This window comes from Anas acuta, chromosome 5 (genome assembly GCF_963932015.1).
Source record: "Anas acuta chromosome 5, bAnaAcu1.1, whole genome shotgun sequence".
Lineage (NCBI taxonomy): Eukaryota > Metazoa > Chordata > Aves > Anseriformes > Anatidae > Anas > Anas acuta.
In genome coordinates, this window is record NC_088983.1 from 35,719,143 (window position 1) to 35,738,574 (window position 19,432).

At 40.6% G+C, this 19,432-nt stretch overlaps 1 protein-coding gene across 8 annotated transcripts in view; it reads right to left on the minus strand.

Moving 5' to 3' along the window:
• Positions 1–19,432, minus strand: part of RGS6 (regulator of G protein signaling 6) — a 280,872-nt gene that overhangs the window by 244,052 nt on the left and 17,388 nt on the right. For 7 of the 8 annotated variants that reach the window (XM_068684076.1, XM_068684074.1, XM_068684073.1 and 4 more), the window contains one exon: positions 8,356–8,460. In XM_068684076.1, the coding sequence (XP_068540177.1) occupies positions 8,356–8,460 (105 nt within the window). Of the gene's footprint in view, positions 1–8,355; positions 8,461–19,432 lie in introns of those variants that run through there. The other variant, XM_068684082.1, reaches the window with a different exon arrangement.

Consider the following 19,432-nt stretch of genomic DNA (forward strand, 5'->3'; position numbering starts at 1 on the left):
GTATCAGCATTGTGTAGGTGTCCTGTATTGTATTTTATCCACTGTAATGCTGAATATTGATCCTCCTTATATAATTCACTGATTGCTAGTGTATTATGTCTCTAATAAACACATAAACCACTTCAGTCCTGATTTGATTTGAACTGCGTGAACTGAGCAGTTTTTCCCTGATGAGAACAACAAGGAAGAAGTAAGGGCTTGGAATGACACAATTAAATAGAGAAACAAAGAAAAACTGAGGGCAGAGAAGAATAATGGGGACTAAAAGACTGGGAGAACAACAAGGAATATATGTTTGCCCCCTGGCATAGCTACAACTATCATGATCTAGTGAGTTCATGCTGTAGCATTTCATTAGCACCGCTGTCACCCTCGCCTTGGGCTAACCCAAGTTTGCTTCCAGCACAGTGAAAATGTGAACAGCTTTCCCCTACACGGCACGCAGCCCCGCCACGTACACACAGTGTACTTTAAGATAGTGCTTGACATAACAACCTGGAACTGGAAAGGAAGGCTGGCTGAATTGGTTATGAACGTGCAAGTACACAGCTCCAATACACTGAATTTACACGGAGATTTCAGATTTTGTTTTTCTTTGACTTAGGAGCCACCCAGTTTGAGTCCTGGTCACAAGAAAGATGATAGTCTACTGAACCGCAGACCCATTTCCATTGCTATGATCTATTTTGCAACAGAAACCCCCAGAAAAGAACTTTTACACTGACTGTCAACCTGTGCAGTTTCTCCAGCACTATTTTCTCTAAGTTTTTGTTGTGAAACGAAACAATCCCATGACTAAATAAAGCTCTGGGCAGAAAGAAAACACTTCTACTGAGCATCTTGCCCAAAACAACATACAAAAGTAAATCAAACATAATGAAAATACTCCAAAACCATAACTTAAAATGCTGACAACAACATGGGAAAGATTCTCGGGGGAGGCAGAAGGGAACTTTTTTTTTTTTCCCAAAAATGCGAGCCACCAAATAGACACTACAGCTAGAACAGGATAATCTTACCCTCTAGCTGAACCTTCCCTTTTTATCTATGTTCTAAAATTGCACTGGTTGCTTTGCTAAAAATACACTCTGAAGTTGTCATAGCTTTTGGTCCTGGCACGTCTTTTTTCTGCCTCTGAGAACAGCTAAAGTAATAGATCACGGTAATTAGACTCTGATGGGTGCAAGAGACAGTTTGTTTCAGTTACAGAGAGGAACAAAGAAAAGATGAGGCAGAGAGGAAAGAAAACTAAATAAACAAATTTAAATCCAACAACTTACTCTGAATATGGAGAAAACTACAGAAAAATTGAAAAGGCTACAGGATTATCAGCAAAATCCCTAACTACAGACACAATACACTACAGCTAAGGCCACCTTTTCCAAGAACAGACAGACAGATCCATGTGGGCAAAAATGTGAGGAATTATTCTGTGCAAGCAGAATAATTTGAATGGAGACATTTGTAACTTACATATTTTATATAATGCTAACCATTATAGCCAGGAAAAATATAAAGGTTGTTTATCCTCATTACCTCAACAGCATAAAAGTATGTGCATCTGGATGTGGGTGTAGATAAAAAGAGAAAAAAGCCAATAGTTAGAGGGTCTACCTACCACATTACATGCATTTCCTTATTTTTAACTTTGCACACCACCTACTCAGTTGGATCTTCAACCTTAGCTAAGGCTCAGCTGTTTCCTCAAAACAAAACAAAGAAATGGACAGAAACAACAAACTACGAAGTGCCCACAAGCCCTCCCTGTAGGTGGATTGCCTCCACCTGAAAAAAACAAACAAACAAACAAAACAAAACAAACCACTTCTGCCACTTACGTGGCAGTTTCATTTGTGTGTAGACAATGATGCAAATCTGCTTCTAAAGTCCTCTGAGCACTGATTTCTCATGTTTTTACACTAATGCCTTAGAGAACTGATCATTCATACATGTCTAACCAGCAATCAGGCCCACAGTCCCCAGCCACACCCCAAGGTTCCCCAAACATCCACAGCCAAGGTCAGCGGCATTAGTGCTGTTCAGTGGCACCTGCACATCACATGTGCAAACTGCTTGCTGTTGCATGAATAAAACATGTTTGCAGGTATCCCAGCCCCCATCCAAGGTAAACTGAGGAAGGTACATATGTAAGGCTAGAACAACTTCTTGGCTCACTATGTTCTCCACTTTTGCGAGGAACCACATCACATGGTACTATTCAAAAACATACTGACATCCATCCTAAAAACTGTTAGCCTCGTTGCACTCCGTGCAGTGGCTGCTGCAGAGCTCCGCTTTTCTTAGAATTAGGAATTAAGAGTAGTCTTGCAGAGTAATTACGTCTCCTGCCTTTCTTTGCTCAGCTAACTACGCTGCTCATTTCTAGTCCATCCTGTATAATCAGGTCATGATCTCTTAAGGCAGGAGATGACAAGAGAAGACTACACCATGACCTAGATGAGGCTCCATCGTTGGCTCTTTGTGTAATGCTATTGACACCCCTGGATACACTTCTCCAACACACACTGAGCTTTTATTTGTTTTCTCCATCACCACAACGCACCAGACTATGCTTCTCCTATGACTTACCAGCGTACTTGGGCTTCTCTTTTCCACTGCTCCTAACTGGACCCAGCCATCCCTGCTCTTTGTCTCCCATGGCACAGCTTCTCTGTCTCTGTAGGGCTGAACTTGACACCACTGCTGCAATTCCTCTTAGCACCACCCCACGCAGCGGAAGCTACTGACATGACAAATCACTTTGTTAAAAAAAATTAGCAAGCTTTTTAAGTAATAGTTAATTCATACTTGCAAATACTCTTGTGCCTTGGCTGCACACAAAAGTTGACAGCAACCTGCTTTTCTGTGTGCAATACAGAAGTGCAGAGGTAAAGCTGCCCTGACACATAACTCACATATTAATTAATCTTGCTAACAAGGCCGGGGTTAAATTTACTTTCCAACATTAACAAATCTGGTTTGGGGGTTACTTATAAAAAAAGATGTGTTTCTACTCCTGAAGTACCAACAAATACTCTCAAATTCAATCCTAATCTAATCCTGGGTTATTGCTTTTAGTGTGGAAAAAGGGTAGAAATTTGGAAATGTCAAGTGCAAAATTGCTTAAAATGTCTTAAACTAATGTCTACCATCTGCATAGGCAAATCCTTCGGAAAAACTTGAAGCATATAAGTCTGCAGTGGTATCAACTCATGCATTTTATCCTGATTTTTAAGTTTTAAAACCAGTTGCAAAGCAGAAGCAGTTATGTCCAAATCTCAGATTTCATGTACAAAAATCAGGCCCAAAGCCTCTACTCAGAAAAATCTTGAAAATGTAACTCAAGGGACGAATTTAAAAAAATGCCAAAAGTATCCAGCAGTTTAAATGCCTAAAAAGGCATTTATATTTTCAGCTATTTCTTAGGTGAGGGGTTGTTTTTCCAATATCTAATGTAAACAGCACAGACGTTTTGCTCTGAAAAAAACAGAAATCCTTACAAATAATGAATCCAGTGGCACTTCAAGGTGCAAGAGAGATGAGCTGCTGCCTCTCAGTAGAACACCAACAAACCTTGAAAGACTCAGGAAACCTCAAAAAGCTGCAGACTGCTTTCATTTAATAACACATAAAAGTTTCATGCATAGATATCATTTCATTTACACACACAGCAGCTTTTCCTTTCTTTGCCACATAGTCATACCTTGGACTATCCCCTTACGGTTTTGTGCGCTTTTGCTTGTTTGGACATTGATCTACTAAGATCAATGTTTGTGCTATTGAGCACAAATTAAGAGCAAACAAATAGCACTCTTGTTTTTTGATCAGGTCCAAATACCTGCATAATAGTTTTTAATGGGAAAAGCTAATCTTAACAAAAGCCCCTTTCTGCCATCTTTCTGCTTTGTGGTCTATACATTTCTTCTACTCTGCCTTCACAAGCGTCTGCTCTTCCTTCCCCCACCACCACCACCTTGGGCCCATTCTCACAGCAACTCTCCAGGTATCTGCCTTGACTGGAACATTGGGAGCTGCCTGGAAAAAAGCTGCTAACATAAGATTGCTTCTTCTTAAGATGATTATAAATCAGATCTTACATGAGAGTTTAAGAAGAAAATAATGCAGCCAAATACTGAAGGTAAAAAAAAAAAACAACTCAGATTTTCTGAAAGCATCTTGTGGCAGCTGCAAGTTTGTATTATATTTACTTAGAACAGTAATTGCCTTTGGAAATTAGATTTTCCTGCTTGTTTAAAAGATTTACGATGAGTAACCATGAAACTCAGAGTTAACTCACTAACTGCTGACTGAAATAGCAGATGTGTCCAGCAAAGTTTAACTGCAGAGATGGAAACGTACCATTGCATAACCCAGGTCATTTCTTTGACAACACCCTCTGACATCCCTCAGAGCATGCGAGCTCAGAATAGCTCTAAAGATCTCCAACAGTGAAGTTTATGAACTCTTACCTGTTTCATCTGTGTTTTCATCCTTCTTGTTATAGTCCCCAGGTATACCTAAACAAATCTTCCTTATTGGTATTTTGAGATCCTATTCAGCCAAGCCCAAAGTATTTTGCCTTTTTTTTTTTTTTTCTTTCAACAACATGACAATTTTTCCAGTCTTTTCTCTAAGGAGATTTGATTTGCCAAACTGTTTTGGTAATGAGCTGTCTAGTAGTGCCAGAAGGTGTCCATGAGCAGTTCATTTTTTGTTAGAGGCTGGAGAAGGTGAACTTTCAGTCCCAGAATTATTGGAATAATAAGCCAAAGGGCCCCTGGGACAGAGTGAACAGGGCCTGGAAGCCAGAAAAGCAATCAAGGGTGGCTCAATTTCAAAGCATAGTGACAGGCGCTTACAATGAGTTGGTATTTTCTGTTACCGTTTGCTTGGAGTGTGTTTTTCTCCTCTCACTGGCTTTCCACAGCATGTTTTTCTTCCGTGCTGTGGCACCCACACAATGCTCACAGACTGCAGTGAAGACTGGGATGTTGCTCACACCTGCAAAGCCCTTGTGCAGGGAGATCTGCTCGCATGAAGAGGAGGTTAGTGCATTTCAAAGTCTTTTCAGGTATTGTGTACCACTCCTCCAGTAGTAATCCAAAACACATCAGCATCTTCTCCAGATGTGGACAGACCAAAGAAAACACATCTCTGACTTTTTACACAGAGAGCAGTACTTACACTGCAATGCAATGTTGGGGGCACCCTGACATTTTCCCTTGCGTATCGATATGCCGCACAAAGACAAACGACAGCAGAGCCCCTGTGGCAATGCTACCCACAGCCCTATAACCAGCTTGGAGCTGGGGACCAAGTACTGAGACACACAGGGAGATGCAAGGCAGCCCAAATCCTAGGAGCAGAACGCAGCTTACCTAATTATAGATGTCTACCGCATAACATAATCACCTGGAAGCTGGATGTCAGATCATCCAGTAAAATCAGTAGGGACCTAGTCAGTACATCTCACGTAGTTTAGGGTACAATTCAACTTAACAAGTGTAGGGTGAGGTAAATCACACTCCCACCACCACTCACACTAATGAGTGCACCTGCACTACTAATTCACACACAGATGTCTTCCAGAACAGCAGGGCAACACGGAACACTTTGCATTCAAAAATAACATGCCTCAAAATTTGATAAATATCAGCCCCCAAAAGGTTAACCCTGAAGGTAGAAGAAAATAAGACATGTCTCATTGAGACCATCTGCTGTAACAATCAAAGCAGTTAAGAGTCAGTTTGCTTGCAGGAGTCCATAGAGAATATCACAAACTAATTGGAGTCAAAATAAATTAGTTTATTTTGTTCTGCATGGCCAAAATTCATTCCACTTAGCTTTACGTACCTAAGTAAAGAGAACAGACGGTTCTAGGCTATTTTCCATAAACAAAACAGACAGAGGTTGCTCCAAAGGGGCACTCACCATCATCTAAGGTCTGACTTGTTATTCAAATGCACACATCTCTTGCCAGTAACTGTAAAGAAAGGCAGGCTACCACAATCACCCTCATGACTTTTGAGCTTCAAAGAGACTTCAGTGAGCCTCAGTAAAGAAAGCATGAACAATTTGAGGCTGTACATGTAGGGCTTCCCCCATCACCATCCTCCACCTTACACCCCTCCAAAAAAAACAAACCCTACCTCTAGGGGCATGACAGCTATGGCAAACAACAGAACAGCTGACACTAAGAGCTGACATCTTAGGATTGTTACCATGAGAACCAAAACTTTTTTTCTTTTTTGTATGACCCAACTGATACCAACTCTAAATTGTATGGTATGTGGGCAGATTGTGTTGTGTATTTCCGGGAGTCCAGTGCAGTGTTTTTTCTCATTCATTAGTAGTAATCAAGCCATTTGAAAAGAAATTAGAGATGCAGAGCTAAACATTCATTTGGAGAGAGTAGAGATAATCAAAAGAATGAAGTCTTCTCTCAGATTTTGCATATGGTTTCTCAACACTAAGGGACATATAATTGATGCATAATATATAACTAATATCCAATAGTAAATTAGGTTCAGAAAGTTAATCACCAATAGAAATAAACGTTTTTTCAAAAAACAGTTTATATTAACCTTACTCATGAAAGAAAAACAAACAAAAAAAGAAAACCCTCAACACACACAAAAAACTGACAGATGTCCATTTGTTCAAAATACAGAATTCCATATTATTAAACAGTGCATGGGGCATGCCATCGTAAAAGCTAACCACATATTTTGACAGATGACTGTGTTACAAAGGGCCGATAATACTGACATCTAGGGAACACCGGTATGGAGAGAGGAATCAAATGGCATAAGTGCACTCCCCTTTTGTGACACCAAATTCGCAAGCCTTATTCTATAGTGACAATAGTCAAACAGTAACAGGCAAAGAAATGGAGAAATCCTTAAATAGAAATGCCATGAGATGAACAGAAACTGAGACACAGTCAAACAAAATAAGTAATGTTTCCAAACATCGGTAAATGAGTTCTCTGCAGAAGAAATTCAGTGCCCTAATTCTAGACCATGCAACCAGAAACTCCTTTCATGTCCCAGATCTGCTTCCATCTGCTGCTGTAGGACCTCTCAGCGAACAGGTTCTAGAAAGACAATCTGACTAACCAGCTACTGCTACTTCCAAACTAGCAGCCGAAGTGTGTTCATAACACATTCAAAACAAACAAGCCTACACATTACCCAGAAAATTTTCCCATGTTAACAATTCCAGATTCCAAACCAAATATGCAGCTACTAAACCAAAATCATGGTTATCAAAAAGTAACACTTTAAACAACTCACGCTCTTGTATGAAACCTAAATTATTTTCTCAGCATATGAAAGTCATCAAGATTGCAGTCACGCAAGCAAAAAACAGTATGATGCATACCCAGCACATTTTAGTTATCTGTAGCTGTTTGCTAAGGTGTAGAAATGATTAAAAAAATTATTATATATATATTAACCCAGGATTGTACTACATATGGATACTTGATTTGAGCTGGCATTGTAGCTCCCAAGTTAACAGAATAGTAGCTTATTTGAGCCACACAAGAGATTTTACTTTTGTCGGAACTATCCAGCACTTCCACGTGCTACATAAGAAACATCCTGCAGACTGAATAAAAAAGAATATTTACATGCTTTCATTAAATTACAGAGACCCAATTTCATAGATAATATATTAACCTACCCCAGAGTAAAATACTGTCTTAGCAAATAGATTGTTCTCCTTCAGCTTTAATACCACCTCTGGAGTGCTTCAGAATAAGACACTTTATCATTGTGGAAAAAAATGGTTTCTGACATTGTGCACTGCTGTTATTTTACCTTTGCCTAATACATATTTCACTAGCACTTGAAAGGCTTCTCTTAAATTTAAGCAATGCAACAGGAAGTAATAACATCTACCTGCGAAGAATCAAACTGTAAATTATGTAACAACAAGTGCAATTTGAAAAATAGAAAAAACATATGAGAAGGTTGTTACACGCCAGCTGCTCTAGGCTTAGTGTGATAAAGCTTAGAAGCATGTACAATTATTTTAGCTACATTCAGTAAACTTGAACAATACTTAATAATGTTGCATCACAGCCCTTCACAAGAAGTTATGGTTTTCACGTTACATCATTATAAGTCTTTAATCAACCAGTTTATACTAATAAGCATAAATGCTTCCACTGAATGGAATACTTCCGAGCTCTCAAATGCTATAGTTCAAAACACCTACTTAACTGAAAATATTTCAGATATGGATCCAAGCAGATGGCAATATAGCTTTGTCTTCAGAAGGGACAAGGATCCTTTCACGAGCCAACAGCCAGCGAGGAGCAGGCTCCTGTAAGCAGCTCCCGCTCCTTACCTTTCTGTAGACGATCATGTTTGGGGAGCTCTCCTCAGGGTCCGCAGCTTCCGCGCTGCCAGGGTCAGCAGGTGCTTGGGCCATGTTTGCTTCTCGTTGCTGGGGCTGTGGGGACAAGAACAGAAGTCAGAGCCACCCCAGGCTGCAGGGAGCACGTGAAGGACACGCAACGAAGGAACAAGGACAATATGGGGGAACCACACTCTGGACTTCAGCTGCAGTGACACCCCACTAAAACGCGAGGACAAGCCACAGCCTCAAGGGCCAAGCAGAAAGCCCACAGAGGGAGGTTGGTGAGGCAGTGGCAGCACCATCCCTCAGCCCTCTGCTCTCCAGGACGAGTGCAGAGCAAGCAGCTTTGCTCCCTTCTCCTCATCACACAGCCAGCAAGCTCCAGGCCAACCACCAGGCTCAACTGTCCTCTAAAAGCACACGGAAAGCGCTGTCTTATCTCCTCCAGGTCATGCCAGGCTCCAGCCAAAGATATTTGTTTTAAAAAAATCATATGGTCGCAGTGCAGGGATGATGCTTTACATCCTACATCTAATGCTACATTTTAAAACTTTCTCCCACCAGCACATTTGACAAGTTGCATGTTAGAGGAGGCAAGGAGACGAGATGGAGTCATGTCACAGCCCTCACCGGCCTAAGGGGGTAACACCACCGCTTGTAGACACCAGCTCCACAGCTGTTCCATGAGCAGAGGTGCTTTAACATTGGAAGTACCAATATTTTATTAAAATTTGAGACAGAAATGTCGAAATATGCTTGAAATATATACATGGATACTTGACCTACAGACTCCTTGCTTAAAAAACAAAATCACCATCAAGCCACCTCCCTCATTTATAGGGAGAAGAGACTTCTCACATTTCCAAAGGCGACAAAATGCCTCAGCATATAATACACACATATAACAGATGTTCAGACCAGTTTAGACACTATTTTAAATTTAAAGGATGTTAATTTTAACAATTAACTTTAACTCCTATTAAAGTTCTTCTAAATTATACTCTACTGCCATTCTGTTTTTTGCTAGAAGCCCAGACATTGCCCTGTTGTCCCAGGTCATGAGCGAAAAAGGAAATGGAATACATTCTTTAAGCATAATGATTAGATACAAAAAAAATCAAATAGCACAAACGGTGAAGGGTAAAACATTTTAAATTACAGCACTTGGGATAATTTACACTGATGTGCATTTTCACAGCCTTTCTCAGTCTTGATTTGAAGGCGCTAAACAATTAGGCTCTGTACCCGCAGTCAGTTTAATGAGGTAGAGATTTTCTGTAACTTCCTGAAGGCAATGACAAGCCAAGGCAGAGCTGAGAGCATTCATCAGGTCACCCAAGCTTCAGCTTCACCTGCATTATGGAAAGACCATGTTTACCCCTCACATTACATCTGAGATCATCCATATTTTAAAAGAAAACAACTGGAATTAACTTTTAATGGAGCGGTGCCCTTTAAACAAGAAATTTCCAATTTCTAGTCAAAGAGCCCTCTGCAGCATTATTTAGCTGTGTGCACTTGTTGCATTATTCACTTTGAACATTCTCGTTTACAAATTGTGGTGTTGTTCTACTGCTAGCTCACTTGATCTTTTCTGACACTTCAGGATTTCCCACCACGGTGCATCTTGAAGCTTCTCAGCTACTCTGGTGTAACAAGACAAGCAACAGGAGGGGTAGAGATGCATTTTAAGGTAAACTCATACTTTTCATTTTGGTTCACAGTGTTAATAATTTCCTTCAAGACAATTGGCATCTTCCCCTCTTACTACCAACATGTCTTAAATAATTTTATTTATATATCTTTATAAAATGATGGTTAATTCAGTTTCCTATAGCCCAAACATAAATTGTGTGAATGCATCTGAAAAATGACAGGGTGTCCTTCCTCGGTTGTCACACTTATTTTAGTAGCAAGTATGGCATTATTGCTGATCTCAACTCACTGTGCACAAAAATATAGATAGGTGGACTTCGTGTAAGCTTTGCATGCAGGAAAACACTAATTTTTATTTCTCAATTTTAAGGAATAATCCAAACAAATCAGAAGAACATTTAGTTATGCACATTCCTTTATGATTACTACCTTACTATGAAAATCACTGTAAGCTAAGAACTCTAGATTTTTTTAGAACTCCAACCTTATTTGTATATAAGCTATAGAGGCCCAATAGATACTATTGATGGTAATTAAGGGGGGGAGAGGAGCAGCTGGACCATGAAGTCCATATTTAATAGCTCTCCCTGTGTTGGCAAACTACACTGCCACATAATCAAATGACAAATCTGGATATTATTTGCAACCATTTTCAACTTTTACTGATTGCAGTGAGTGTGTTCTTCAAACAGTTGTTTTCCCTGGCTTTTCTGCAACGAGAAAAAAAAAAAAAGCCTGATATTCAAATACAGAGTACTCAAGTGGCAGCAGAAAACAGTTATGTATTTGGCGGCCAGCATCAATAAAGAGTAGATGTTAATTGATTACACCAAGTACTGGAGAGGCAACAACAGGAAAGAAGCAAAGCCTTGGCAGAAATTAAACCTGGCAGTCATTGTGCTGCTTTGGTAGTTGGACTGTTTATTTTGCCTGTCTATATGTTTTCACATCCCCATCTATACAATTTAAAAGAGCAGAGCTAAAGACAGAACGACCATGGGAACTGGTCATTCTTTATAGCTTTGAGCTATTCACCTCGAGGTTGCCTGTCCATATCCAGCCAACACAGGTGATGGCTCTGCCGGGAACATCTCAAGCCACCGGTGGCCTCTGAGCAGCCTGTCAGTGGTTTCATTATACCCCAAGAGGACACATGTCCATAATCCAAACAACATCAAGTCTTGCAAAGCTCTAGACAGTCCACTCAGGAATCCCTGTGAGCTCAAGAAGCCAAGAAGAACAAAACATTCACTGGGTCGTAATGACGATCCCAGTGAGAGCAGGAATTTCCCTCTTCCTCCCAGGCAGAATTTTAAAACGTTATTTGGCCTGCTGCACTGCAAAAAAGCTGCACTGATAAGTGCTACCACTCAAAAACATTATATTAAAAAACAAAAACCACAACAACAAAAAAACCCTTACCCCAGCAGGAAAGAATCACATCACTAATTTTTCAAGAGATCCTACTGACTTTTTTTTTTAAAACAGCATTTTTCCTCCATGCCAGCCTTCTGTACTCAAGAATCAAGCAGAAACATTTTTTTTTTTTTTTTTTTTTTTTTAAAAAAAAAAAAAAAGCCTCTGCCCTCTGAGCCTTTCTAAGTAAATGTTTGTGGTGCACTGACCAGAAGAGAATCCAACTCCTTCTTCTATGGCTGTTTCTGTTATGCAGGGCAGAGAAAGGTGAAAACTGACATTTAATTTATGTTTTAAAAAAAATTAAAAGTACACATGCAGTCTCCAGAACAGATCCTCACCAATTGTTACCTCAGAACACTGTCAGCATCTCACTCCTACAGGCCGTTTACCAATGGCTAACGCATACCAGCACACATCCACACACCAGCAACCAAAATCCATATGTGTGTTTTCAAAATAAATAAGTAAATAAATAAAACTGTCCCTGAAGGTTAAAAAGATGCTATTATCCCATGGCTACTTTTCTGACAGTAACCATCCTTGCAGTAATCTAGACTCCACATCAGCAAGTAATAACACTTGAAAACCATTTGTGCTAAATGTTCTCTGACTCGAACACACACAAGGAGCAAACCAGTAGTCTGTAACTTTTTGTTTGTGGGTAAGATAGCCTACGAAGCCTTAAACTAAAACCTCCAGAAAAAATATCAAGACACAGATGCTAAAAGGAAAGGATGCATTTGGCTCTGTTTTTTTGTTTTTTTTTTTTCTTTCAAATTTTCTTATTATTTTATTCTTTATAATAGCTCTTCTTTTTCTGGAGAAACATAATCATGCTGGACTAGATAAGCAGCCACAGACAAAACGTACTGAACTGTGGTGAGCTTTATCTCCCTCTTATCTGATCAGGCTCCTCAAACTCCCCCCAAAGCCAGAGGCTGCAAAGAGAATAGCTCCTATATATCACAAAGGAATCAGTGAACTCATTTAAACTAGAATAACCAATAAAATATTGCTCTGAAAAGCAAGAAAACCTTTTGGTTTTCTTTACAATTTCTGATACAGGAGTTTAATAACAAAATTTCAAAGTCAACAACCTCTACATTTTCAGGCAGAAATACCATCAGTATGTTATCTCAGCATATATGTAAATTCGGTGATAAAAACTAAGCAATAAATTAACAGCTTTCCATTCATGCTCTAAAATACCTTGACTACTGCAAATGACTGCTGCAAGAAAACTCTTATAGGCACAAAAACCCATCTGCTTCACAGAAATTACCCCATCTATGAGTCCTTATTGACTCTGGGTTTTATAGATAATGGAGACAGAAAGAGAAGAAATGCCAAGTTAGAAGAAATTCTGCAAGGCAAACTATTTCTTGAAAATATCACCTGGGTTTAACAAACCTATACAGGATCATATTTAGACTTTGATCCTCATTTAATAAATAATTTGTCAACTTAATAGGCAAAATTGGCAGTTGCAAACATTTCTTGCACATCTGAGATAAAATGAGATGGTTTGCTTGAGTAATCTGCACAAATTTAATCCTAGAAAACAGAATCTGGTACATGAATCCCTATGTAAATATCTATCAGCACTGCTCAGCTGATATGCAATTTGGGGTAACAGTAAGTGGAAATGACCTTTGTGCTAGTTAATTAATGTATTTCAAGAGTAGCTTATCATTGACTTGTATTACTAACATCAAATCATAAGAGATTTGAAGCTTTAGCACACCACCGTAGAATAAAAATTGATTTCCCGTCATTAATATCCTGCTAATTTCATTCGAGCTACTGGACACATCTAGACTACATGGCTTTTCAAGTGCCTGAGGAATCATATAGCCACACACCTGCTGAACCCAGTAGGAAAAATCCCTGCCTGGTTTGATTCAATATTCAGATCAAATAGATCTTGTTATTAAAGTGACAGCAGTGAAGAGACAGGGAAAAATAACCAGTTAACCTGCATTCAATTAGTGCCCATTAAGATCAAGTTGGTATTTCCCATCCATTACGAAAGTCTCTCTATCATTGCAATGGGAAGAAGGAAACCTGTAGGTTCCCTTTCTTCTCCTGGATAACTGTTACCTCATTAAAGTAGGGATGCAACAAGTCGTGCATACCAGAGGACAACACAGAGGAGCTATGTGCTAGTGAAAGGGGGACTGGGGATCCCTGCATAGGGAGCGACCCCACAGTCAGCAGAGTAAAGGGTCTGGTGCCACTCCAGGTACCACAGCGCTGCTCCCTGAGTGGAGGAGCAGCCAAGGGGGTCTGCCTCTGGTCAGTGAAGTCCAGTTCCCAAAGCACATAAAAGTCCTTCCAATGACTGCTTTGGAAACCAAACTGTAACTCAAGTAAATTCTCTGAAAATACTTTCCCAGTGGAAGATCATCCCCAGACTTTCTGCCCCTCCCCACAAGTGCTGAGCTCTGCAGTACTATCAACATTATTCACTCTGTTGCTGTTTTTAAGTAACAAAGTATAAACACTTCCAGCAACCTCACTTAAAGTTCAATATTATTACTTTTTGACCAAACAACTTCCTCTTTGTTTATGAGAAAGCAATTTTATTTATACAGGGAAATTTTGTAGGTTCCCAAGGACCCCATTCCTCTGCCCTCTGTACCAGCTCACAGCTGACACACGCACACACCAGCATGTCTGCTTCCAGTGAAAAACATGCCTTAAAACATCCTGTGGGGATACCTACATCTCCATACAGCACCAGGGCAGGGAGCAAGCTCTGTGCTCCTGACCACTTGCACTGCTTGGCTGCTAGCTTGCTCCCAAGCTCCCTTCTGGAGAGCTCCAAACCAGTACTCGTGCTGGCATCACTCTGGGAACACAGGTCACTGCTTGCACACAACAGTCAGTAGGGGCGATCCTACGCGAGGTTAGGCTCTCAACTTCTTACTCATTCCTCCACCAGTTTCCCAAGAAATTGTGCAACTTCAGAGACCCCCACACCACATCCTGTCCTGTGATGCATAACCTTATCCCTGTGGGCTGCAAAACAATCTCACATTTTTTAAAACATTCATTGTAAAAACAACAAAAGCCCAAAACCCCCACCATTATATCTTCAAGACACAGAGGAGATACCATCTGGTGGCCAGAAGAGGCTCCTGAGCCAAGGACACGTACTGCGGGCACAGCCATCCATCTCATTTGGGCAGAGCTAGCCTTCAGACATGAGGCGATCCAAGCCACTTGGCTTCCTGCATATAGACAGGCTACCTTTTTAAACTCAGCCCACTGCATAATTTAATGCGAGCAGCTGTTTTCTCTACATACTTGTCACCACTCACTTGCTTTTCCCGGTTATGTATGCCCTTTAATAAAATGACTACACGCTCAAGGTGCCACGTTAGCCACAGGTGGCCTGTCTCAGTTACCTGTCAGAAGATCACACAGCTTCTTGACAGACAGCAGGAGGTGATTACTTTCCTCACTTTTCCCCAGGCAGCCGTGCCCCATTTGGATACTCTGTCTACATATTTCTATACCTGCAGGTATTTGTAGATATTAGAAAAAATGAAAAACATTGTCTAGAACTGGATATTACAGCCAGTAAACCCAGGGGCAGAAGCCAAGACAAAGGAACTTGCTCAGCATCTGACACTGACTAGGGCCCAAATTCCCTGATGAATCCATTAAAAAAAAAAAAAAAAAAAAGAGAGAGAGAAACAAACACTACCTGTTTTCTGGTCTGTCCACCCAAGATGTGCTAGAAGTGTTGCTGACTTAAAAGGAAGATGTTTCCTACTTTCAGAGCTTTCTTTTATTTGACAGAGGGATAAACAAGAAGAGCAAGACAACTGAAAAGGTGCAATGAGGATGAATGGGTGGTGGTGAATATTGACACAGGAATCGCTTGTTAACAAGGCAGACATCTCCCTTTATGAAATCAATTGTTAAAACTGGCACTCATGTACCAAATTTATTTTTGATTTAATGGACCAGAATGATGCTATACCAAGGAAGAAATTGGCTCCAATACACCCATCCTCCTTCCAAAGAATTCAGAACAAAATGGAGTGCCCACCTATCATCATTCCACCTTCCAATAATAATAATAATAATAAAAAATACGGCTGTGAGCACAAGGGCTCTTGGAAAAGCTCTGAGCCAACATGCTGTTACCAAGGATAGTCGCAGAGAATGTAACAGCAAATATATGCTGAATATTCAACTGAAATAAGCGTCAGCAGTATGCGAGTTTAGAAATGCAAAGAGAAGCATAGCCCAACTTTGATCTTCATCTGAATTGGTGATCCCAAGCAACTGCAGTATTTATACAGTGCTATCAGCCTGCAAGGAGCAGCTGCAAAGGAAAGAGCTGAAGCTGTATTTTGTTGTTTTGCAACAATGCCAGCTTTTTGGCCAAAATCATTCACTGTGGAAAACGAGATGACTGACTACACTGATAATATAATGCTTGAGGGTAGACTTCTAATCCCTCTTCCCATATAAATCCCTTTTTTAAAAAACATCTTCTTTGGATCAGTCAAGGTGTGCTAAGAGCATCCTGTCCACGAAGTTCATCCATCAAACAAACTGTCTCTTGAAGCGCCTTGTATCTCATGCCCCATAGAAAAAATTAGTTGCAAACTCAGTAAACTACTTCTGGGGGACAGACTGCATTTTCTAGTTTCCACTATATCCAGTAAGTTGAAAAGAGCTAAATAAAATTGATTAAAAAGAAAAACTAAATGAGAAGAAGTACAAGCTAATGGATGCTCAAATATGGGCTGACAAGAAAATCAAAATATTAAAATAAGAAAATAAATACCCCAGTACCTGTTAGATTCCCACTTCAGAATCACTCCACATAAGCTCCCTGTGCCAAATGGAGTTTGGTAAAATAAAACTCTCTTCAAGTAGTCTAATGCAAGTTGATATAACAACCAATTCACTCCTGCATTGATCGGTGACTGTGCAATCTCATTTAAAACATCCCAAAGTGCTGAGAGTTCTTGCTGGATGTTCATTCTCAAGAGGATGGAAAATTGCAAGTGCCCTGCATAAAATTAAATGGGAAATTTGCTACCCAAAGGCACAGGTGCTTTTGAAGATGTGGCACCATGCAACAGCCCTGGTTGCATTCCATGTACTTCAAGGACATTATGCAATATACTATGATTTCACTGCCCAGCTGTTTATCTCAGCAACGTATAGCCTTTACAGATGCAAATGAAGTCCAAATCATTTCAGTAATTACAATGTAAAAAGCATCTGAGGCACTCCTGACTTAGCTAGCTCGAGTTCATGCACCCACACAGTACAGCATAGTCCAAAAATCCCCCTGCAGTGTTTCCTTTATCCTGAACTCCACAATGCCCTCACTCAACTACTGCAAATAGCCATATATGCCACGTGCATTATGAATGCTGCTATGCTTTGCTACACTGCTGTTACACCATAATGCTCATATGACAGCAGCTCCTTTAATTGACCTAATAAGTATCCATGCCAGACTGCAGTTTCACTAGTGAAGGCATGAGCTAGAACTAGTTGCACATCTGTGACAGAGGCAAATATTATTTTCATTTACAAAATGGTAAACTAAATCACAATGAAATTAAGTGACTTCCCCATATTCACATAACGGATGACAGAGCAATAAATTGAACATATAAACCCTGGCTTTCAAGCCATTAGTTTTCATTTGCTCAGCGCACACATCCCCATAGCACAGTAGGTCTGTATTAATCAATCCGAGGAGCTTTTAACTACCCTGTGAATCTTTCACCACTGCTGCCAGGTTCTATAAGTACAGTGAAAAAGATGACATAGCATTCCTCTTCCCCGGGATGACATTTGTGACTCTCCTGAATTGAAGATTCCTGGCAAAAATAAAATAAAATTTTAAAAAATGCACTAATTCCTCTTCACTGCCAAGCTACTTCATGGCCCCCACCACCTCCAGGCAGGCTGGGTGCAGTACCTGTGCCACCTTCTGCTGCTCCTGGGTCAAGGAACAGAGAGCTGCTTCCAGCATGACAATGCAGAGCTCCTGGGACACCAAAATGCCAGAACTCTATTGCTTGCTGAAATTTTAATCTACGTCTCCCTCCACAATCTTTGCCATCATCTACAGGGAAGTTAAAAAACAAAAAAAAAAAAACAGCAAAAGATGTGATGTGACACAAGTGGGTAGCAGCAGTCTCTCTTGACTCTACAATCTTTCTAGAGCTTGACAACCACTGAGGAAAATACAAATTAGCTCCTCTTTCTTGCTCCTCTCTTCATAAAGCACAACAGCAGAAATCAGTTCATTCCCCAGCCACCACACTATGCTATCACTCCAGCTAAAAACAGTAAGTAAAATTATGCAAAAGTCTTTTCATGGTAAAATGTATATGGACTAAGAAAACATTGCAGATTCACTAATATTAACAGCATCCTTAAAAAAAAAAAAAAAAAAAAACTTTAAAAGTCACTCTATCATTAAAGGATAAGGGTAATCCATCCCCATTAGCCTCCATAATATATCTATTTTTATCTTTTCAAGTGTATAAAGATATGCCAATTTTTTCAAATTACTTCAGACTGCGTGCCTTCTAGCCACATCAAAACTCCTATAAAACACCACTTCAAGGGCACAACTCGAGCAGTGTTCTGACATTACAAAGGGTCACTACACAGGAAGTTAAGAGATTGAGTAAAGGCAGAAATTTGCAGAAAAAAAGTTTTTAGAGGTGTAGGAGCTTAGCAATTCAGTTCAGAATATGAAGAAAGATGTTCAACTACGTGTCAGTGCTCAAAGATGCAAGGAGGGAATTTTCTAGCCTGAGGAATCAGGTGTGTAACTGAACAGGAACCAAGCGACTGACTTGTCCAGACGCTTCTGCAAGCCACTGAAGGTGTCCATCATCACCAAGGGGCACCTAAGTGCTTCTGAAACGTGCTTGGCCAGCACAGCTCTTCCTCTGGTCAGCTTTTCTCTAACATGCAGACAGCAGCAAGTGTTCAGAGCTCAAAGTACTACTACATCTTCAGAAGTAACACAAGGCCCTGATGCCCAGCTTACATCTCATTTGATACTTTAGATGGCGGAGCACTGTTTCATGCCACGTTGGTGGCAGCAGTTCAAAGACTGACACAAAGAAACGCTTCCCCAAATTACCAACATCATAATCCTATTGCACCTGAGTTTTCTTTGTAATTGTAATAACATAGTATGAATTCTTACACTAATGCGATCGTGAACAAGCTGAGAAAAGTCCCACGAGGAACCAGGGGCACGTCAGCTCTGAAAACTAGATGGAATACTTGTCCTCTGAAACATTCTGGAGCTGCTCAGTGCCGTGGACCTGTTTGCTCATACAATCTGCCCTCTACAGAGCCTAGATGTGTTTGCAGAAATGCTTCTTAAGTGCCAGGCACCCAGCACACAGAACGCACTAGCTGTTCAGAAGGACAGAAGTGCTCACCCTCCTGCTGCTGCTTTACAGCTGCGTGGTTGGATTTAGAAATCAAAGGTACTTCAAGCCAGAGCCTCTGGGTTAGCTATCCCTTCATTCTTGAAAAGCTGGAGGCTCACAGTATGAAAGAGGACAAAAAAATAATCACCCAGCAACACCCTTGTATTCCATCAGGAAGCACAAGCCACGGCACATTCAGAAGTTTCTCCACAGACTAACACACAGCATTAAGACGACACACTGCAGCTATTTTGCCCTCCTGCTATTCTACATACAGCAGCTTCTTTTCTTCCCCCGCCATCTGCTAGTTTGCTGCAGTCTGCTGGGACAGTGCTGCCCTCTCCTTCTCTCCCCTCCTTGGCTGCTCGAGGGGACAGTGACAGATCCCAGCATTTCCAGCCCCTGTGCTCAGCTCTCCTCCCATGAGCATTAAGGCAGAGTTACTCTCAGGAATGAACAGGGCTCTGCTCACCTGCAGCATACCTGTGGCCTCCACCAGTTACGTGCCAGGCACTGGAGCACCTCATCAGGGGTTAGGAGGTAATCAC